Source organism: Passer domesticus, chromosome 11 (assembly GCF_036417665.1).
Source record: "Passer domesticus isolate bPasDom1 chromosome 11, bPasDom1.hap1, whole genome shotgun sequence".
Classification (NCBI taxonomy): Eukaryota; Metazoa; Chordata; class Aves; order Passeriformes; family Passeridae; genus Passer; species Passer domesticus.
This window is the reverse complement of record NC_087484.1, coordinates 16,360,320-16,383,653: the sequence shown is the minus strand read 5'-3', so window position 1 is coordinate 16,383,653 and position 23,334 is coordinate 16,360,320. Positions and strand designations below refer to the sequence as shown.

The 23,334-nt window shown below is 42.9% G+C and overlaps 1 protein-coding gene across 18 annotated transcripts in view; it reads right to left on the bottom strand.

Annotated features, from left to right (window-relative positions):
* The window catches only part of DOCK10 (dedicator of cytokinesis 10), a 145,154-nt gene that overhangs the window by 101,615 nt on the left and 20,205 nt on the right, over window positions 1-23,334 (bottom strand). For 3 of the 18 annotated variants that reach the window (XM_064385961.1, XM_064385970.1, XM_064385962.1), the window contains exon 1: window positions 18,522-18,702. The exons of the other annotated variants lie outside the window; for them this stretch is intronic. In XM_064385961.1, coding sequence (XP_064242031.1) covers window positions 18,522-18,686 — 165 coding nt within the window. In that variant the 5' untranslated portion in view covers window positions 18,687-18,702. Of the gene's footprint in view, window positions 1-18,521; window positions 18,703-23,334 lie in introns of those variants that run through there. 18 annotated transcript variants of the gene reach the window in all.

Here is a 23,334-nt window from a genome sequence, read left to right as displayed (position 1 = left end):
CACTGAGCCCAGCACGTCTGACCTGAACACTACAAAACCACATCCATCTGATCAGTTGCTTTCCTCTTCCAAACTTAAAACACGGTGCTACTCTTGAATTAACCCCCCACCTCAGCATTATCTTTGTCACTCAGCTTTGCCTTTGAGAAGATCACCTCCTTTAAACTCAGTGCTACCAGCCTGCTGTGTGATGCCCTAAAACAGATTTCACTACACTCCTACTTAGTAGTGAAAGGCGTCTGTCTGGCCCTAGGAAATAAAAAAGACAACAGAAACCCTTTGCCAAGCTATGCAGACATTTCAAGTAGCTACCAATAAAGAAGCACAGCATTAACCAAGCTGGAATCACCCTTGTTTTCTCTCAAACCACCACGCTATCTCTGCTGGAGTCCCTGGTGCCTCTCGTGTAACACAGGGAATGTGGCTGCCAAGACAGAGCTCCTTGCCAGAAGTTAAATTTAATGCTGGAATCATCAGCTCTTAACTTTGGGCAGGTATCAGTTCCTCTGAGGCTCCTTTGCTTATCCACTCCCTAGCTCAGCTGTCACACGGAACAAGCAGAGCTCATCCTTCCTTCCCCTGGCAAGGCTCCCTCAGCTTCCTGCCTCCCACAGCACAGAGGAGCCTGTCCAGGGTGCCCTTTCCACTGAGATAAGGGTCACTAGCACTTCCTGAAACTTTAATGAACTTGAATTACTCCAAAATAATACAAAAGATGAACTTAGGTTCAAGCTTCCAGCTGGTCCTCATCCAGTTTACTCCACTGAGTGTCTTTTGTCCAAAAGATTTTCATTCCTAATATTATTATTAATCGTCATTTATTGCCATATCTCTGGCAGATAGGTTTTCAGGAACAATACTAAAATCACCGTATTTTCTCAACACCAGGGCATTAAAAAGTTGAAGCACTAAAATAACAAATAAGCTACATCATTCACACAGAGATATGAACCAAAATAATAGTAAACAACTGCAAATAAAGACTCCACTTTCTTAGATCTGTTTTGGATGCAAATCCCTCTTGTAACGGGGAATAACAAAACCATTCAAATGTCTAATAATGCTTTGCCCTGTAGCAAGTATAAAACAAACTTCATTAGCATCAGTGTGACTGTAAAAGATTTCCTAACTTTTCCTCAAGACTTCTCTCTCTTCAGTTAAAGATGCCAGATAATTTGATTACAAAATTGGTTTTGTTAATATGAATAAAGCTACTGTGCTGCTTTTAAATTCAGAACTATCATGTATAAGGTGAGAAGTATTATCCATAGCTCAAAGATATTCCAAGAAGAGAGGTATTTGGCCTCAGGAAAACCACAAGCCTTGGTTTACATTTGTGAACTGCTGTACCCAAGTCACAGAGTCAGAATAAGGATGTTGTAGCCCTTCAAAAAGCAATCCATTATGTAAAGTAGTCTATTAAGTGTTTAATTGCCTTCTGCTCTGCTTTGTGGGACATGTTCATCTGCTCCCAGCAGTTTTCAGAAATGTATAAATATCCAGATGGGAAGAATAATGATATTTGATATCTCTGCTCCAGTTAAGGAAAGAAACTATGCATTCCTTTTGCTGCAGAACCAGTAGCATTTGATTTTCCAATGGGGGTCACAAGTTCTTTAGTAACTTTAATTCCCTTTTCCTCCATTTCTTCTAGAGTTTCTCATTTCTCTTTTAGATCTGTTAACTGTCATGCTTCATTTACTTCAGTTTGAATTGTGATATACAGCAATATGCAAAAAATACCATTGAACAAAACAAATTCACTGCTACAGTACATCATGTGATCATCGGAAAATACATTTCAATAGTGCTTTGCTAGGAGCCATAGAAAGATAAAAAAATTCAGTTCCTAAAGTGCGTACCTCGAACCAACATAAAAGACACCCCAGAACAGGCTGAATATTTGCTGTGTAGCAAATAATCAATTCACCATACTGTCCTTCTAAAATAATACAATGTACCAACTCCAACCAAGAAGGATCAAGGACTGCTACTTCTGTGTCTCACACTGGCATTTTTTCCACCCAGATTTAGAAAAGAAAAAAAAAATCTCATGCAAACATCAAATTCATAGCAAATTTCAGGGAATGAATGCTTCCCTTCAGCTCTGTCTGGGAGCAATGCTGACCTGAACAGAGTGCAAGTCAAAAACACAATCTTGACTTATGCCAGTGTATAGATGAATAATTGTATAATCCTGACTCAGGCCTTTTGTTTCACAGATTTGAGGAAAAGTTTAATTAACAAGTAAGAAAGCTCCTTTTTGCTAGAACAAGCTGCATCAACTCCATATTATGTCTAAGTTAAGGTTAAATTCTGAAATGAAACACGAGCTTTCCAAAAAAAACCTTGTTTCATTTATAAACTAAGGCCCCTGTGATGACAGTGACGCTGCCATTCAGAAACTCTGTGCAGCCCAGACCAGGACTGAGAGATCTTCTGACACACCTAAGGTTTCACAGCTTGGCAGAGTGCAGATAAGAACCTCCCTAGAATGGCTTGTGGCACTTGTAGCACTTCAGCTTCCTGGAAGAACCACTACAACAAAGTCACAGAATTAAAACCAGAGGATGCCAGCCCTGCACAACACCCAGCCCCTGGGCTAGAAGCAGACACAATCCTGCACTCTGTGACCACGGTTACAGGTTGGCACCTGTAGCTCAGGTACTGGGGAGAAGAAGAAAAATAATGGTTCCTGGAGAGGGTCACAAAGAGCTCTTAATATTTTTCTTTTTAACTTTTAGTATTTTCACATAATTTTCTCCAAAACTTGGAGGTCTAGCTGGTGTACTCATCTTCTGAGGCAAATAATGAGGAGATTTATACAGTTAATATCCCACAGCACCCAGGCAGTGCAGGTACACAGGCTGATGCTGCTTTTCATGTCTTCAGTGTTAATCCCCAGCAATTACCCCACCATGCTCTGTGACACCCTGAACAGGGCAATGCTGCCAGAAGCCAGTTTTGTGTTTGGACAAAGCAAGCAGGATCAGATACTGCACACTGTCCTCTCCATGGTCAGAATGCTCTCTAGGACTTTGATTGCAATGAGTGGCCACACACTGGATGTGTTTTTTTCAGATATGACTGTCAAAAGCCTCCTAGAGGGACAGTGAGACTAAAGCTGAGGCGACAGGGACTGCACACCACGCTCACCTTACCTGCATCGCCCGGGCTTCGGGCAGAGCGCGCTCTGGGGTGGTGTGAGACTGCCCCAAAAACTGCACTGCAAAAAGCTGCATGCTGGACAGGTAAAGCACATCGCTATACACATTGCTGCCTTTTACTAGCACCTAACAAAGACCACAGAAAGCACTAGTGACCTCCATCCCAATCCCTTTGTCAAAGACTGAACATTCTCTCCTCTCCTCCTCCCCCCATCAAAAATCTCCCAAATCAACCAAGAGGTTGTATTTTGGAATTGAATGCTCACTATTGATCCATACACATATAAACATGGCCTTTTTTTATAAAAAGGAAAAATATGAAACCAAAACAATGTAAACAGAAAGGTAAAACAACTGAGTTAGAAAAACTACACCTACAGCAACCTTTTGCAAAGCCATTCTGGTATTGAATCAACTGAAACTGAATGACTTTTTAAAAAAAGAAATATGACTCCACCTATGGTTTAACAGCTTAATCTGATACATGAAGCCTTGCATACAAACACTGCAGAAAGCCTTTAGAGTAGTTGGTGCTTGCATTTTGCCCATACATCCATACAGCTCACTCTGACCAGGCAAAGGGCTGGGAATCCATCACAGTTAAAGCAACATCAGCACACAAGGTGAACTCTCCAGGGCAGGGGAACGGTGCTCCTGCATAAATATCCATGAAAAGCAGCCCTTCTCTCTGTCAGAGCTCTGCTAACAGATCTTTCCAAGAGCACTCCCTGATGTCAGAGACTCTGCCTGTGTCAATCCAACTCTGTTCTAGCCAGGCAGATCAGCGTGCTGATCTCAGCAATTCCTCCCTCTGTGCCTTCACTTTCTCTTTGTGCCCCAGCTATCCACACTCACACAGAATACATTTGGGAGAGGCTGCTGTGTCTCTGCCCTGAGTGCAAGGCTGAAACAGCCCCTCCAGCTCACATGGCGCTGACAGGAGCCATGCACAGGTTGTCTGTGCCAGTCTGTGCCTTGCCAGAGAATTCACCCAGGGCCAAAGGGGTGCCTGATGGGGTGAGGAGAAACCTTGGAAGAGCAATTTGGCAGCTCCCAGCCTGATCATCAATGACCACCCATTCACCACCTCAACATGCCCCTGTAAACACAAAGGCTGGCTGCTAACATCCACACCCCAAAAGCCACTTCCTAGCCCTCTCTGCTGAATTTACAGCTCCTAAAGAACATCCTGATGCCCTCCTGTTAGGGAAGCAGGCTTGGCTGAGCCAGAGGCAGTCCCTCCCCATCCCACAGCCTGAGAATGCTGCTCCCCTGCACACACCATCCTGCTCCCAACCTGCCACCACAACATTTCTGTCAGCTCACCCCACAAGACGTTCCACTGGTGGAACAGCAGCATCGTTTCAGCAGCTTCCCAGGCTGGAAACCCACCTGTGCCTGGCACCAATATAATACATTCCTCTGCCCCAAGGCTGAATGAAAATGAAAAGGGCCTTGGAGAACCTAATGAAGGTCTCATTTACAGAAACCATCACCTCAGCCCTCGTGTTTGCTGCTGTTCCTCTCCCACCCCGTCACCCCTCTGGGCACACAGCCCCAGGGCAGCACAGGGAGCAGGGCACTGGTTCTGTGCCATGGGGCTGCCAGCTGGTGCCCTGTGCCTGTGCCAGGCTCCCCAGGGCACTGCAGCCCCACGGAGCACAGCTGAGCACAGCCACCACAGGCTGGGCACAAACTGGGCTGCACCTACTCTCTTTAGGCAAACAAAATCCTGCTTCTTGCACCAGCGATCAGGTTGGAAGAATAAATTTCCCATTAGAAATGCTGTCCTGCTGATGTGTACAAAAGCAAAATATGCAATTACTTTAATTTCTGCTTTAGCTTTATCCATTGGGAAATTTCAAATAAGCATTACCCCTTTTGTTTTCATCTGCCTGGACTGGAACCAGCCCTTGATAGCAACACACATAGTGATGAAGGGACATGAAAGGTGATTAAATAACTTAATAATCTGACTCTACACTATCTCCAGACATGAAAATGCAGCTGTGACTTTGGCTCCTATTGCTTGCTTTTCTGAAAGTAATTTTAATCCTTTTTATTCAGGTCTATGCTATGCTGCAAAAATGATTTTTTCTTTTTCTTTACCAATAGAAACCTCAGATCAGACATCTGGTTTATAAAGAGAATCCACATTTTCACCCAATTTTCCAGCTGGAATAACTGAAGCAAAAGGAGGCTGGGAAACTCATTTACTCAAGGTCACAATCAACATCTACAATGCTATAATATTGATATAAAATATCCTAGAATCCTCTCCTCTTCTTTTTTTTTTTAACACCAAAACACTCCTCTGTACATGTGCAAGCTCACTTTACAATCATTATTGTGTTCGATAGCCTATATTTGTAACTTACATTCAATGTCACAAATTCCCTCTTCTAGTGCCTGTGGGTATCTTAAGCAATTGAGAAAACAACTGCATGTAATAATTCATCATCTGGATCCTATAATTGAAAGTTAATAATGGCACTTTGGAAGAGACAAAAAGCACACAAATTTCAAAAGCAATTAAGCAAGATTATTTTCTCATTAAAAAAAAAAAAAGGTGTGAAGCATAGAACTCCAGAAGTCAGATTTACATTAATTAAATTTGGTGTGTGGAAAAGAGAGAAAGACAATTTGTGTCCTTTTGACACTGCCCTTCTCTTTTTGTTCTCCTGGAACACAGAAACTCAAATATCACCAAATTGTGCCAACATTTGATATGGTATTTCTCACTCTGTCACAACTTTCTGTAAACCCAGAGAATTATCTCCCCATTCCAGCTCATTGTGATTAATATCCTAATTAAAAACTGCTTATCCAAATTGAGACATAAAACAATATGCAATCTTCAGTATTCCCAAAACAAGAAGGCAAAACCCCTAAGGAAAATACCCAAGTGGCAGCGCTTAGTTAGGATCCCTGAGTGAACCCATGTGAAGTCATTAAAACTACACATAACCCAACCTGACCAAAAAAAGACATAATGTCATCCATCATATTCTGCTCCTTCAGTTATCCCACTCCAAATGTCAGTTTTTGTAAGCATGGTCATAACAAGTAGGATTTAAACCACATTTCTGTACCTGTGTCTGCAGGGGCTTAGGTAGAAGTACAGAATGTGGTCACTGGAACAGAATTGCTCCTGAATACCCTTTCCATCTGCACTCATGCAGGCTCCCAGCCTGAGACAGCACCAGCATATTTACTACTTCTCAAAGACGTTTCTCTCGCAAATTTTTGCAGTCATTCTTCAAACCGACACATTTTTGTGGCAAGGAAATTCAGTTTTAATGTTAATTCTGTATTTTTTTCCCCCGAAACATGTCCCCCACAAGTTTAATTTGATGATTCTCAGTCCACCTTCTCTCACTTTTCTGAGAAAAAACTCCAAGCAAAGCCTACATGCATCTGACCATTCTTGATTTTTATCACTTTCATCATATCCCCTGTTAGTTATTTCTCAGGCCAGTTCAGGTCCACTCTTTATGTACAAATGTAGTCATGGACTAATTTTGCTGATTCTCCTCACCTTTCCCTGTAATTTTCCAATTCCTGTAAGTCTGTCTGAATTCTGTGAGGTATTAAAGGCCTCCCAAGAAGTTGCTATAGAACTCTTCTGTCCAAGGATAGACAAAAAAGCAAAATGTATTTACGACTTCTCAGTGAACTGGAAAACAGCTCCAAAATGATGTCGTTTTTAACACAGTAAAGCTGCTCTAAGCTTCCAGGTCCCAGCCCCTGCAAGGCAGAGAGCTGAATCATAGTGATTCCTCTTCCTTCACCCTTTCTGGACGATTTTCTCCAATGGGATAAGCCAGTGTTCCTCCCCTTGTGCTTCTCCCCCCTCCCATACCCTGCTCTTTGTATCCAACACACAAACCCAGTTGTTTGCACCTTCACTCTGGCCTGATATCAACCCTGAACTGGTCACTGACAACTGACTGAACCAAGAAGTCTTTTTTTTAATTTGGAAAATCTGGGGGGTTTTTAATATGGAAATTCTGGAAAGTCCAAAAAATTCCCTTTCATTGGGAAATTGCTTGAACATCATGATTCTTGTTTCTATTGAGTGCCACTTGAGCTGGAAACAAAAGAATTTGTCAGAAAATCAGAAACTAAAAGGTTAACTTCTGATTTCCTACAAATACACACTACAGCCAGGCATAAACAAGTGCCAGAAAAGGATGTGGATGGGAAATAAAGCAGAGTTTGCTGCAGTTCCTCCTCACTCAGCTCCTTGTTCTGCCTGAAACACTGCAGACACGTCCTGACCGTAGGAACAAAACCTTTTTTGAAAATATTTCCAAGAAATACAGTTGTCTTTTGAATACATTTTACAAAACACAATGTTTAGCCACAAATTCAGATTTTTTTTTTCTGCAGGCTCATGTAACTTAAAATTGCCTTTGAGTTCTTTTAAAAAGGAAAAATTGGCAAGAACTTAGCACGTACAAAAGCTTTTGGCAGCTTAAAAATACTGTGTAAAGAAACTTCTCAGTGGGAGCTGGTACAAACTTTTGTGTCAGCTCATCTCAAACATTTCATCTGGGCAGGTCTGCCTTGGTGCATTCTTCAAAACTGGCTTTTTTAATACAATAAAACATGTCAGAATTGCATTTTATTAACTGATACTTACAATTTCATTTGGATTCAGAGATGACAGACTAAAACATACTTGTATAATTCCAGGCTTGGATTCACTTTAATATTTTATATAAAAAGCAGAATTAAGCACATGTTAGTAACAATTCTGTTATTTCCAAATAGTTTTTCAGTTCAAACTGTGCTTATGAGTATTTTGTATACTTCCGTACATTCTGCTAAAATATTTTGCATTTGCAGAAGAGTTTGAGGAATAAGAATGCTGTCTGTCAGAGCTGTTTGGTCAGAGGGTTTCTGAACAAAAGCAGGTGACAGATGCACAAACACCCCAGTCACGAGTCCCTCCCCAAGTGATGCCTTTGCTGCACTGTCACCACAAATAAAATCAGCTGCTACAAGGGGCAAATAGTCATCATGAAGAATCAGCTGCATCATGAACAACAAAATATATTGTGTATCTGAAATACTGGAAAGTGCAAAGCAACAGTGGATGTTTCCTGCTGGATGCACCAGATTCAAGGTTAGGATTGCTCTCCCTTTGCCTTTGACACATGTGATGCTCACATTCATCTGGATGTCCTAGGGAGCACATGTCCAACACCTGGGAGCAGACAGCAAACAAGGGATTTGGTTTCTTTCCTAACAGCCCAGTTAAAAGATAAAAGGAGAGCCAACTGCAAGGTTGAAAGGCCAAAGGAACTGGACATTCTTGGCAACAAACAAGCTATTAGGTAACTGCTTAGATCACTGCACCTCCTTAGGGGCTGTGCCCTTGCTTAAAACCAAAGAGCTGACAGTGGACAATAGCTGGAGGAACTCGAGCACTGCAAAAGCCAACCAGAGTCACAGCTGGAATGAACAAATCAGGCTCAAGCACCACCTGGCAGGTGCAGAGACCAAACAGGCAGCTGGATGCATTTTCTGGGGAGCTCTAGGGAGCGGGGAAAAGTCTCCTCAAGCTCGTGGGAGAATAAAACAGGGAAAGGGCTAAGGCACTGAAAAAGATCAGCTGTGTGAGCACTTTTTATTCTTTAACTTCAAGCCATGAAAGAGAAGGATCCAAAAATGAGAAAGAATAGGCCCACTTCCAAGAGCAGTTTCTCTCAAGAACTTCCCTGTAATCTCATTAAGATCAGATCTCCTATAGTGATGGCTGCAATGAATGTTTGCACATAATTTACTAATGGCAGAAACATCTCAGACGATGGGGGAGCATCTGGTTCCAGGAATCTACATTTCAGTAATTAATCTCTTTACTGCTAAGGCTCATACTCTGCACAAGCTAATTTTAGCACATAAGTCACAACCTGTGGAAAACATCAAGGTAATAACACCAAACCCTTACTTGAAATGCCAAAGAAAGTCAGGAGTGATTGGTGGCATGATGTTCAACTCCCAGCATCCCCATTTCAGAGCCAACCACTGACTGATCCAGCCAGGCCACACACGTTTTCCACTCTAACTTCATGATTTCTTTTTTTGGAGAGAAACATGCAAGCAGCACAGAATTAAACTTCTGATCTGGTTTACTGCTTTAAGTCAAAACCTTATTTTGCTGGATTTGCACACATTTAACTGAGAACTGAATCTGGCTGACTCATCTTCATGCAAGTATCAATACTAATGAAAAGAAAATGAGCACAGCAGTTGACAGATGAGAAGCAAGGAAAAACAAACACCAAAGACACGAAGAATTCAATTCAACTGGCTCCATACACTGTACTCAGAGTGATCCCTGAGGCAGAAAGTCCAACGAACATCACAATGGCTATTTTTCATCAAAAACCACACACGGAGAATCTATTATTTTTTAAGCTAACCACAAATTGGCAATAATTATTAACAGACAGCAATTGTAAAGTAAGATATTGCACACAGCTTTTTTTCTGTTTGGACAGAAAATAACATTTTGTTCTGAAGAGGCACAACATTAAGAGGATAATGAAAGTACATTTTTATAGAATATATTTACTTACAGAGCTTAAAATAAGAGAAACCATTCAGCCCCAGAACAATGAAGTAATCTGTTTCTGTCTGACTGTAAATGTGTGCACACATGTACAGCTACCACACCTTGGCACAGGAGATCATGGCCCCATGGTCTGAGCCAGCTTCAGCTGGACTGGACTTGGAATAGTGCCTTGAGATGATGTCAAACCCTTGCCACCCAAAACATCCTGAAGTATTCATGTGACTTGGTTTTTAGATGCTGAATCCTAATCCTTTCACTACTGTGGTATTCCTCACTCCAATCATTAATTCAAACTGGAAGCCTTGATTTTTCAAGGAAGTGATTTAAAGCTGAAAGACCAGGAATGGCTCCCACATTTCCTCGACAGTCCATTTTCCTTCATATTCCTTAGCTCCAAACACTCTGAAGATAACAAACCTGCTCCTACATTCCTGAACAACATTACTGCAGGGAACAAGAGCTCAGTTGAGTACTTCAGAATGTAACTTAATTTTTGTTTTACTCATAAAAGTATAACTGCCAGTACTAGCTGCCATCCTCAAATCGGCTGAAATGCTGCGTAGACCTAGAAATTAAATCCTATGTTTTGCCTTTACAAACCTCTCTTTGGTCAAGGGAACATCAAAATCATTGCCTGTGTTTGTCCAGTTCCCCCTCCACTACAGGAGATGTTGCAAGCTGGAGCTGCTCTGTATTCACCCCCACAATGACAGCAGGGAGCTGACAGCCATGAAGCACTGCTGCCTTTCACCAAAACCCTGTATGGCTCAGGAAATGTAATCTAGAAGTCAGAATCTCTTGAGAGGTTTTTTGAAATCAGGTGGAAATCCCCCTGAGGTGCACAGAAAAAGCCAAGAACAAAGCTACCCACACCAGGTTTTGCAGCACACAGTTGACCACACTTAATTTTGTGCTGCACGTGCATTCACGGTATCTACTCCTCCATTCAGCTTTCTGCACAGCTGATGGTGGAATGGTTGAGCAGCTGCCATGAAGAGAAGTGACTCCTGTCACCACATAACCTTGCTTTGCTGCCCAGAGGTTACAGAGCAACAGAGACCCTCCACACCCACCAAACCAAATAGTTCTGATGGATGGAAGAGTATGAAGCACGGAGATAAAGGTTCAGAGATATATCTCTGTCTCTCAAGAGAAGTGAAACTTTGCATAATGCTTTTGTCTGAAATGTGCTAAGGTGGCATTCTGGTTTATTCAAACTAGGTTTAGAACAAGTGTATTAAGATTGGTGCTGTAAAGAAGAAATTTCATGGAAGTGAGAAATATCAGGAACAGTTCTGTTGCACTCCATGCAGATTTCCAATCCAGGCAGGGGAAGGGAATGGGGCATATTTATGGTGAAGTCAAAGCATAAGATGATTTTACACTTTGGGAAGAGGGAGAGTAAGAAAGGCAAGGGAGGAGAATTTAATATCAGCGAGGAAGAGGCATACTCACTCTGAAGTAAAACCAAGGCTTTTGAAAAAAAAAAGGTGGGAGGCAATAAGCAGCATAAGAATATATCAACAGAGCAATAGTGGGTAGAAATCAAGTATCTGACCAAAATTTAACAGCAGTGTGCCTATTTAATTTCAAATGAGAAGAAATTTCCCTCTTGGCTTCTTTCTCATCACTTAACTCTTCCTCTCTTACACACTGTCTTTGCCTCGACAGCCCTCCCTCCCAGCAGCTTTTACTCTGGCAGTCCTTTTGGCTCGCCAGAGCTCTCTGAGGGGCCCGGTGTCTTTATGGCTCTCACTCAGCACACCTCTTACAGGGCAGAACCGTTTCCAAGCTAAATCAATATCCCATAGTTGTGCCCAAAGGCCTGAAATGGACCCTGGACTCAGACATATGCATTTAAATCCACTTCAGTGCTACTCAGAGGATTCTGTATTGACAACAGCAGGAAAAAGAAAGCCCAGCCCTGCTCTCAGGGCTGCAGCCAGCAGTGAGTTAAGGCCAGCGAGAGGCAAGGGCTGAGGGCTGGCACTAATATCGCTTTCTGAAAGCATGAGCTTAATATACTGTTCCTTTGTGCTCCTCTGGAACCAGCTGCAGCTCCCCCTAATTCAGCCAGAGAGACCCAGTCTGCCAGAGCTGGGCCAGGGACAGCGAGCGCACGTTCAGATGTGAGTGCTGCTGCCACAGTCCCTGCTGCCACCACACTGCCCCTGTCCCTGCTAACACCACACTGCCCCTGTCCCTGCTGCCACCACACTGCCCCTGTCCCTGCTGCCCCTGTCCCTGCTGCCTCCACACTGCCCCTGTCCCTGCTGCCACCGTCCCTGCCAGCCAGAGGCTGTCCAGCTGCCCTGCCCACGGGAGGCTGGTTCTCCAGCAGCAGATCCCTGCAGGAATGATCTCACTGGTAATGCAGTGCAAACACCTGTGATGTGTTGGGAGTGGGACTGGAGCGTCACAGGGGGATTTTGCACTCCTCTGGCATGACAGACTGCCTGTGCTGCCCCAGCCTGACTCCTGTGAGCCACGGGCAGTGACAGTGCTGCTAAACTCAGAGTGTGCTGTGATTCTGTGAATCCTGCCTAATGGAGACGGGCTCCTTGTAAGGGAGCAGGGAACCACCTGCTTCCCAGCCAAGACACTGCAGCAGGTTATCACTGTTACCACTTCAATTATGTAGATATGAACTATCAACCTAACCCACTCCCACTGTACAGGTCAGTACAGCACCAGCAGCAGCCACACACCCCAGTACCAAAACCTCACTGGAGGAAGCAAAAGACCAAATTATTTTAACAAAATCATGAATCTGCAACTCCTTGTGCAGCTCAAGACATGCATAAAAAACCCAGAGATACTCTGAAGTTATACCTAAAGGCTGCTGGTTCCAAGTACACACATACATGTTTTATATTTCTATCCAACACGACACTGTCTACTGTCAAAATGAAAGAAAATACCTCTACTAAATTCTGTGTGAAATGCATTTCAAATCAAGTCTCCAGAATTTCAAAGATGTTACTGAGATTGCTTTAGGTGGTTCATCCTGTGTCTAGCACTTGGCATTTAAATCTATGTTAGTATTTTAATTATTATTCAGTTTATCTTTTTGTTATAATTAATTAAAGTATTTTATATTGTGATAAACACAGGAGAGACACAAACACATGCAAAATCTCTGCTCATGGCTGACTTGCTGTATGAGTGAACCACACCACGTTCAGAGCTTCAGGTTACTGGAACCACTGCTCACCCTGTTCCAAAATCCCAGACTACTCAGATCACTGGGATCTTCTTAACTCTCCTACCTTCCTCTGTGTGATGATCCAAAGAGCAAAATGACGAAGGGAAATATGGAAAGCTTGCATTTGCTAAAGCCCAAGAGAGCTGGAGCCAAGCTGAACTGCAGAGCATCACTGACAAACCCGTGACAAACCAAGCAGTGTGTGCACAGCTCTGTCTGTACGTGTGCCTGTGCCACAGCACTGTGCCTGCAGACAGCCAAAGCCTGAAAAACCTGACTTGTCTTTTTCCTGCTTTTCTTGTGCAGGTTTGTTTCTCTCTTTGCATTCTTGGTTTTAATCAAGTAACTCCGCCTTTCTGTAGGTCAATTTTATGGTCTCTCAAGTAGTATTTTGAACACACATCCTAAATTGGGATTTTTGTGAAATGCATAAATCACCTTCCCAAAGCACTCCCAAGGGCTGAGACTTACAGACTTTCTGTGCCTCTTTATATCCTACTCTTTCAGGTAGGCATTGCTTAAAAATAAATAGCTTACTTCTCTCTTTTTTTCCCTAGAAAAAGGAGAATAAATTCCCCATATATAGGAGAATGTTTTCATCACTTTATTGCTTTGAGCCCACACTCTTCATAAGCTGTCATAAAAAAATTGGTTAACACATTCATAATAATTACATTTCACAAACTGTCATACTATACATCTTGCTGCAACACTAATAAGAAGTGAAAGCAATATAAAACATTGCTCAGAGAACTGAAGTCAGATGGAGAAGATCTGCTCAGTGGTAAAAGGCCACTTTTAACACCAGCTTTTCTTGAACCATATGCATACACTACATGGTACTGCAACACTGAAGAATGAAAACTGACCCACATTTCCTCCCCTCTGTATATAAGAAACCCTGCCCAGAGCCACAGCTGCTGTGTGAACAGGTAAACACCCAAACAAACCCAACATCCTGCTGAGGAGCAGCAAGGGACAGTGTCCCTGGTGCCCAGGGGACAGGCTGGCAGTCACTCACAGGTCTGAGGGGCACAACACACAGAGAAGCTGCAATGGTAAAAGAACAGTGGCCAAAATGACTCTGAAGCAGAAATGCATTTTGTGCATCACTTACTACTTCTCCTCTTTACACTCTAATGTTATTCATTTATTCAAACATGAGCTTGTTTCTGTTCCTGCTGAGGTCAAGTGCTGAAGTGGAAGTTAAGGTCAAATAAAGCTCCATAAGCTTATTGTTGCTTCAAACTGTATTACACACTGAAGCTTCTGACCTGAGCTAAGAAGTCATGAAAATTTTGAGGTTTTTTTTTTTTTTTTTTTTAAATTTTGCAACTCTGGGTAATCTTGCTTTGCAAAGACAATCCCTCCTCCAAGACATTGCAAGAAGGGAACACCATTCTCTTCCCAGGGTTGAGCCTCCAAAAGGCACTGCAATTCCCCACCATTTGAGCATATACAGACACATTCCCACATTCAAAACCAGTAAGTTATGAGTCAGAGATCCTGCAATTCCTAGAGTTGCCACCCATTGATAGCACTTTTATTGTACTGGCCTTCAGGAGAGAAATGCATACAAATGAGATGAGTGCACAAAATTATTTCAACTAAAAATAGAAAACTAACACAGACCATACAACAAAATTTAAGGAACACGCTTCTGGAGGTAAACTTCAACACTAGATGATGGAAAATTCTCAAAGCCATGCTTCTGTTCTCTCTACTACTTTTAGAAGAGTAAAAATTAATTTACAAACTAAGTGGCCTGAGAAGCACCTTGAGCAGCACTAATGAAGTGAATATTGCTGTGTTCAAGCTAAATCAGTCAGCTCAAGTTACACTATTTTATTCAAAATGCAAAATAATTTTTACATTTTTATGTAATTTATTACCAAGGGCAGGAGAGCTGGGGGTGAGGGAAATTAGGATCATATCCTCAAATACACTTTGCTCTTATCACACAAACCTCAGCTGGCACAGTTTGTAATAAATTGCATGAATAAACCCAAAGAATGACCTACTAGATGAAGCTCAAGTCCATGTCACAAGTTCCAAATGCAAACCATCATCTTGAATGTTAGTGCCCCCCTTAACACACCACACAGCTCTACATAACCCATGTACTTCATTTTCTTCCTTCAGGCATCTTCCTCTTCTCCTTTTTGTTGTGGAAGCATGTACAGCCATTTGCATTCACTCTAGAAAGGTTTTCAGTACCTCAAACCTCACATCTCAGTATTATTTTGAAAGCCAGTTCTTGCAGACATGCTCTTAAAGGTACAGAAAACAAGGGTCACTGAAATCACTGTCACTGAACAAATTGATTGAACTTATACATCATATTAGAGGTTGTTTGGGCACTTACTTTCCATGTCTCTAGCAAATTCCAGGTTTTCATCCAAGAGAAGATGACACACAATAGTAATTACAGAGAATTTACAGTTTTCTCTTTCCAATGTCTCTCCCAGCTCTGTAGATCCAGTCAAGATCTAAAACTAATGATTCATCTGTCTTGCCTAAGGGTAAAACCAGATTTCTAAACTAACAAACAGAAGAAAAAATATATTGTCCAAATAAAGACATCAATCCTCACATTCTGCAAGGACCAGAATGTTACAAACACCTGCTGTGATACCTGAAGGCTTCATACAGTGATTAGTAGGTAGCCATTAAGCAACAGCTGGAGGCTCTGCTTGGGACTTCTTCCTTTCTTTTCTCATAGAATGGACCCACAGAATCTCCTGTTTGGAGACACCACCGGCAAAAACAATTCCTAGAAGAATATTCCACAGGATGTTCCTCTTCAGTGACTAACAAAGGAAAGTGGGGCACATCCCTAGAGCTGTTTATTTACTTGAAGTATTTCAGGGTAGACTGCTGCTCTCTGGGATTCAGGGTTGCTTTCTGCATCGAGGCAACACCAAGGTGTTACTTTTGCTACACACAGGACAGCAGAGCCTGGTGACTTCAAAAAGCTGTTCAACCAGAGGGCACAGTTTGTCTCCTGAAACCAATATCAAAGGCTCACACTTTCAACAGGGCACATACAGCCTGTGGCACACAAACTACAGAGGAAGACCATTTCATCCGAAGGCAGGAAGAGACAAAATGCCAGATCTTCAGCTGGCAGGAGCCAAATGATCACAGCCAGGCCCATCAGTGTACTTCTGGTATTCTGCATTTGAGATTTCCTCACCTCTCTTCTTGGGCACTCCAGTTACTCACTGCCCTCACACAGAGCACTTGGAAATCTCATTTGGACCAGTTTAGCTTCTGGCATCTGCACAATGTGTATAATGGCACTGGGAACCAAACATTCTTTTGCTCGTCCACACCATTGCCTCCACTCTATTATCCAGACATAATCCTCAATGATCTACAACAGACCCAGGGGAAAAACTAATTTGTTAGGACCATAACGTGTTGTATTAAGGCCCAGTAGCCTCCAGCTCTCTTTTCAAGTGCTGCTCTTCCAAGTAACATGAATTCAGATGGAAACAGGACCATCCATTCTGCCACAAAGTGCTCTGAAGCAGCACTTTTTTCTCAGCTTGTCAGGTCTCCACATCATTCCTGAAACTAACTGCAAAGCTTAATGGCAAATTCACTTAGATATTTACACAATTGACAGCTTCAAAACAAAAGCATGGTAATAATACACGTCCTGAAGAGAAAGATGTGCCTAAAGTCAACCTTTGCCCAGCAGCTTTCTTCCCAAGTGCCTGCCTGCACCTAGCCCAGCCTCAGGACAGGGCTGGACCACTCCTCCTCCTCCTCTTCTCAAAGGGACTGAGGGACAAAATGATCTCACAAGGCTCCTGGGGAAGGGCAGCCTTTTGGCAGGACAAGCACCAGTGCATTAACCACTGACAGAGAAAAGCTAAGCCCCTGTTAGCACAGCTGGGGGGTGTGTTTGAGGGGATCTCGGAGCCCACATCCAGCATCAGGTAACACATCATCTTGAGCAGAATGTCCCTCCTCCCACAGCTCCCCCCACTCTGCAGGGTAAAGCCTCACCTCCCTGAGAGCCCAGGGACCTTTGCTCTTGGAGCCCTGGTCTCACAGGACTTACCACCCAAAAACACAACTCAAGCTGCTGATGAGTATTTCTGGGTTTGGCAAGGCTGGCACAGTGTTTGCTGCCACAACACCCAAGATTAACTTTTTCTTAGAAGGACTGAAGCAAGTAACACAGATGATCCACACTTGGATGTGCTTCCAGACATTTCTCACTTCATCATGCTTGAAATTACCACCAGGAAGGACCCATTTATTCATTTAAATGCTGTTGAGGTCATTTATTTAACCATTAAGTGGAAAAAAAAAGTTTGTTGCATAGATATAGATACTTTTAGAGCAGAAGAAGCTTTAACATCAGATTAAAAATGATGAAATCAATTTCCTTCCTCTTGACGACCATGTAACTCCCCCCTGCACTGGAGAATACCCTCAGCTGATACAAAAAGCACTGATGAGGCTGGGTCCTTGCTGCTATGGCTGCCATGAGCACACCACACACTTCTCCATGGGCAGCAATGCTCTATTCAAAACAGCTGCTCAGGACAGCTATTAAATTCTCTAATGTTACCCTTTACCACTAAGTTACAGCCCTGTGTGGGATCAGAGTACCACAGGAGTGCACTTTGAACTTCATCAAATCTCTACCACTTAAATGATATAAAAGAGTGTCCTGACAAACGGACAAAAATATTTTTTTCAGTGTCTTTGTAGTATTTTTATCAAGTGAGAGCCACAGAGTAACAAATCATTACCACCTCAGATGCAAACCACTCCAGGGTTCTGGAAATGCTCACCATATGTGTATTTGGCAAGGAAGAGCAGTAACTAGGCAGTAAGTGTATTCCTCATTCTGAAACAGAATTGATTTATAATCAGGAACAACCCTGTCACTTATTTCTAATAAACCTATAGTGCTTATTATATTCCCATGACAAAATAAAAATTTAATTCAGGAAGAAAATGACGCTCAGAGACAGACATCCTTTCAAGCCCTCCGTCATTAAAGAACAGAGGCAACTCAGTAACCCGGAAAGCAGTGATCCAGCAAACATTGTGCTGCTGCAAACTGTTTGAAGCAAAGATATATGGGAGTTTATTTGCATATAACTTCATATGAATTCCAACTGCATCCTGGGTGCAAGTAAAGATTGGTTTTTTGTTTTGTTTGGCTTGGCTTTTGGGTTTGTTTTTGTTTTTATGATGAACAGACTTAGCAAACATTTTCTAAGCTGTCTGCTGTTTGGAATTCCAAGTCTGAAATAAAACATAACCATGCTACCGGCTCCAGTGCTGCCTGTCTCACAAAAAAACCCCACCAACAATTAAATACAAGAACATTTACTTTACACAGAGCTTATGTGCAGCTTACAGCTTCACCTATAAAGTAACATTATAGATACAGCAAATCTAGCAGCAAACTAACCGAACTGACAAACTGCCTGTCAATGCTCTCTCTCTATGAATATATACTCAAAGGAAAAAAATAATCACAGAACATCTGTAATAATAATTCTGTCACCTCTCTCATGGTTAAAGTGTACCATACCATTATGATGAGAGTCCTGGGTCTGCTCATTTCATCATCACTATCCAGCGGCAGAATTTCATGTGACAACTCCTCTCGTCGCCGGCGCCTGCAGATATGTGGACAGTTCCTCTGTACCACAGAACGAAAGGCTTGGAGCAGAACAATGCTGGCAGCACAGCCCATATCTGCATCCTGAAGCCTACAAAATAACTTCTATGTTTATGCTGTGTTTGAAAAACAGTGGCTCCTTGTCCCTGAAAACAGCCTACAGTGCAGCTGCAGCCAGCTCGCTCTCCAATCGCTTCCTTGAGCTCTGATCATCTGATCACAACCAAATAGCTTGGATGCAGACAGAGGAAAGATTTGATCCACTGAAACAGAAACACACGCAATATTACGATGCTCTCCTCGCCCTCCCTCTCTCTGCTCCTGAATTCACATGAGAAAATGCATTCCCTCTCTTGTACACTCATCCGCCTCCTCCGATTCCAGTTTCATGGAACTGAAAGTATTAAAATTCCCAGTTCAAAAGAGCCAGCTGTTCATTAAACACACACAGAGGCATCCACAGCAACTGGCTGGATCAGTTTAAATACCTTTTTAAAAAAGTCGTACGTAGCAAAAAAGCCAATATCTGCAAAGTTATTAACTCTCATTATCAGCACTGCTGGGTTTAAAACACTTTGCCTAAGGGTTTTTTTACCACACACACCCCCCAAAAAAAAAGCTCACAGAGGGATTTGCCGGCAATGTTTTCACCACTTCTTGCAATTTTCTGAAGCACAGCAAGTTCATTTGAGTTGTAAATGTAACAAGTGTCAAAAAGGCAGAAATCTGTGTGTTTCATCCAGCTCATGCTGAAACAGCCGTGGCTCAAGGCGAAGCAGTAGCTCTGAAATGCCTCTCAGCAGTGGGGCTGCCCTGTGCTCCTACACACAACCTCTGCCTTCACAGAGAAACATCGACACCCACACAGGGGCAGGGTGGCACTCTGAACCACACAGGGACGACCTCCCCAGAGGGTGAGAGGAGAGGGTTTCTGTGTGTTACCAGTGGTCCAGGCTGGGGGAAGCTGCTGCTGGCAGCCAGCACTAACAACTTGTCCCTCTGGCTCCTGCCTGGCAAGTCATTCAAAAAGCAGGCAGGGATGCTCGGCAATCACATGGCTGACCTGGAAACACAGCAAGCACTAATGGGAGAGTGTGTAAGATAATAGCACGGGAGAGGAAGTTAGCACTAAAAATACCTACAGAAAATGGATTTCTCCTACACATTAGGAAAACTAAAAATTTCCAATAGGGTTTCCAGAGCAGCTGCTTTTAAGCTAATATGTATAATTTTATTATGTGCGCACCCAAAACCATATTTACCTTGCATCAAAAGGTTTTCATTTCTAATGAAGGCCATGAAAAGTTTTGTCATCAATTCCCACGGGGGCATAATCAACTTTATAATGTCTGTTAATGAGGTATTTGTACATAATACCCTCTTCATAATCTGAGCCAGGAACTACACTGAAAACTTTTTATGGAAGTACTTTTTCTGGGCTTAAGTAGAGTTTAATTGCTCAGCAATCTGGCAAAAGACATCATAATTCTAATTAAAGCATTTCCCAGAAAAGGTAAATCCTTTAGATCTGTCCTTTAGTAACAACAAACTCATCACCATTATTTCTTGCCTTTATTTCTTCAGAGCAAACAGCTTTAAGTGCATGTGGAAAACAGTCCAGCAGCACTGGCAGGCACTGCAGAACCTGACCCCCAGCCCTGCCAATTCACACACCTGGCTCTTCCCCGTCAGATCCTCCTGGGCACACCCTTCACAGGCTGGTGAGATGTCCCTGTCCCCCAGGGACAGTTTGCTCACCAGCAAACTCTGCAGAGGGGGCCTCCTACCATGCTTGTGAGTCTGACTTTCCTAATAGGATTACAAGGGCACAGTGGCACAGCTGAGTAATTCCTGCAGCAAACCAGCAATCCTGCTGCTGCTGCTATTGTTTGTGTTTTCATCAGCCCCCTGCTACTCCAGAGCTGCAGCTGACACCTTGGCCACAGCACCGATGCACTTGGCAGCCGGGACACCTCCAATTCCAGCAGCAGCAGTACAATCCTGGGTAACATCTGCTGCTGGCTGTTATGGCAACTGCTCTGCTGCCTTGGGGGCTGCTAACACATCTCCTGTCTGTCTGTACAGCATCCTCCTGCACTCACCAGCGCTCAGCTGGGAGAGCTGGCAGCATTTTTTTGAAATTTGGTTTCCATAGCACAGCCCAACACAGTCGCACATGTGCACGCACGTGTTTCTGGAACAGCACCCTGGGGCTCGACCCAAGGCTTCCCTTTGTTCTCAGAGAGGAATCCCATTCATTGCAGGGGTCTTGGGATCACACTATTCTCTGCCAGGGGCCTTAGTAACTTCATTACAATTATTTGTGGATTAAGTTATTGTTAGAAGTAGAAATGACACCATCTTGGCATTTTTGGCTCTTTGGAGAGAAAATGACACTTAGTCTGAAAGCAAGTAAACTAACAAGCCAAAGCCAGCTAAAAGTAGCCTCCAGCTCTTGATCAAAATTCAAGAACTGAAAAACAGCTAATGCACAGGGGAAAAGAAACCACTGCGGAGCTAAAAAAATCCCTTCTGTTTTAAGAAAATCTCACAGAGGCAAGAGCTATCATTGGAAAGGAAACCTCCCAGCCCACTAAAAATGCCTGGACACATACAGAGTATCAACAGCTTTGTTTTACAAAGGTAGGGATCTCATTAGCATACATTATGTTTATTCACCAGTTATCAACAGTGTTAGTTACTCTTACAGTGAGGCATTCAGCACTGTTTTGTGTTAATTAGCACTTTAATCCAGAAACAAAATTCAGTGAAACCCCCTGGGAAGCAAAATACTACTTTGCCCAAGCAACTCTTTAATTCCCCATTAGGAAGGCTTTGGCAGCAATGCTGGGCTAAGAAATATGCACACTGGAAACCTTCCCCTGTCCACTCTCACTCCACTCTTATCCACCACTCATTTTAGCTGTGCTACATGGACATGTAACACCAGAATCATGGTTTGTGGGGACAGGCTGGGAAGGAGACTGCTAAAGGCAACTCAGTGAAGAAAAGGAAAAGAAAAATTAGATAGGCAAGACAATTGTTTTAACCCAGAGGATTTCAGTGACCCAGTCCTCAGACACTCCCGGGGCAGGGTCTGTGTAGCAGCCGAGCTGTGCAGGAACAGAAGTGGGTCACACTTGCCATGTCTTATAAAGTCCATGATAAGAAAGCAGAGTTCAAAGGCATCTGTATCCTCGAGCTTGCAGCTATTCCAGCCTCAGCTTCCACATGAAAGAGATGCTAGCCCTACAAAAAGGCAGCCAGGGCGTGAAGAGAAAAACTCTCTCTCATACTAAGTCTGCAGCAGACAGTAAACTACTTCTCCTTCAAGCACTGAGTTATTTTTCTTCCACAGTATTCCTGTGTTTCTGTTTCTGCAGCCTGCAAGATTTTCTAAAGATGCTACCAAACATTTTCTTACACACCTATTTCATACCTCATTAGCACACCACATTAAAAGCTGTTTTCCTTCCCACAGCTCACTTTATTCCATTAATTTTCCTTGCTCTTTGTGGCATTTGAATTCCTGTGATCATAATAAACAGGATACAATCTATTGGTATTTTGGTCTTCAGCTGAGGGCTTTAAAGAGGTAGGCACAACGGCAAGTGTCGGAGAAGATATTTTAGTGAGAGGATAACTTGTCAAATTCAACCCTGATCCTTCTTCCACCCCCAAAGGAGGCTGTGTTCTTCTCAACAAGGAGGATAGCTGCAGGTTGGAGCCCCCCTTTGCCATGAGACCTCTCAGCTGTCAGCATGACAGGCACCATTTTGTTTGGTTGTTTTTTTTTTTTTTTTAATCTGGAAAAAAAAGCTTGCCCCTCCATGGTATCTTTGCATGACATATACTGAGAAGCTCCACAGAAGCTCTTGTAGTGTGACAACCCTAAAGCAGCAGTGCAGGTGAGCCCAGGAGCCATCACAATGAACAGGGACACCCCTGACCTGCTTACAGCAGTGTGTTTAGTCAGGCCCACAGAAGCCTCGAGCCAGCAGCAGGAACTAAAGGCAGCAAGCAGTACAAGCAATAAGAACTCACTGTCACAAATTATAAGGCTCATGCCACCATTACAAGTTACCAATCCACACACATCATATCCTGCTACAGATGATGAGCAGCACACAAACAACACAAGTGGCCAGTGGCTGTCACCCACAGTTCCACACACAGAACCACAGTTTAGAGTAAAACTTCTCTTAAGTTAGTTCATACAAGTAGCAGATAAACATTTGAAGCAAGACATGACAACAAAATTACAGTCTCTGCCTTGATGCAAACGAGGATCGCTCACATTTTGGTAAGATCATGTCTCATTTCTCAACACTTAAATATTTATCACCCACCCTTTCAAAACAAAAAGAGCTGATACAGTTTTCTTTGCTAAGATCTTTGTCTCCAATATTTATTTTCATAAAGGCTTGAAGGCACTTGCAAAGAAAGCAGAGGGGAACAAACACACCCAAGTCTAAAAGACTCTTATGGTCTCTTACTCCAAATCAAACAGGGGAACCCTAACTGGCCCCCAAGGAATCAGCATGGAGACCCAGCTCAGACACGTGCAGTGCTCCAAGAGAGAGTCTTCATGGCAGGCAGCTTAACGAGACAAACCCTCATTAATGGGCCTCTTTTCCTTGCACATTTCATACTTACAGGAAAAGCTGTAAGTACATATACTCGAGTCCCATGCACTTTTTTCTTATGACTACAGCCTTAGAGC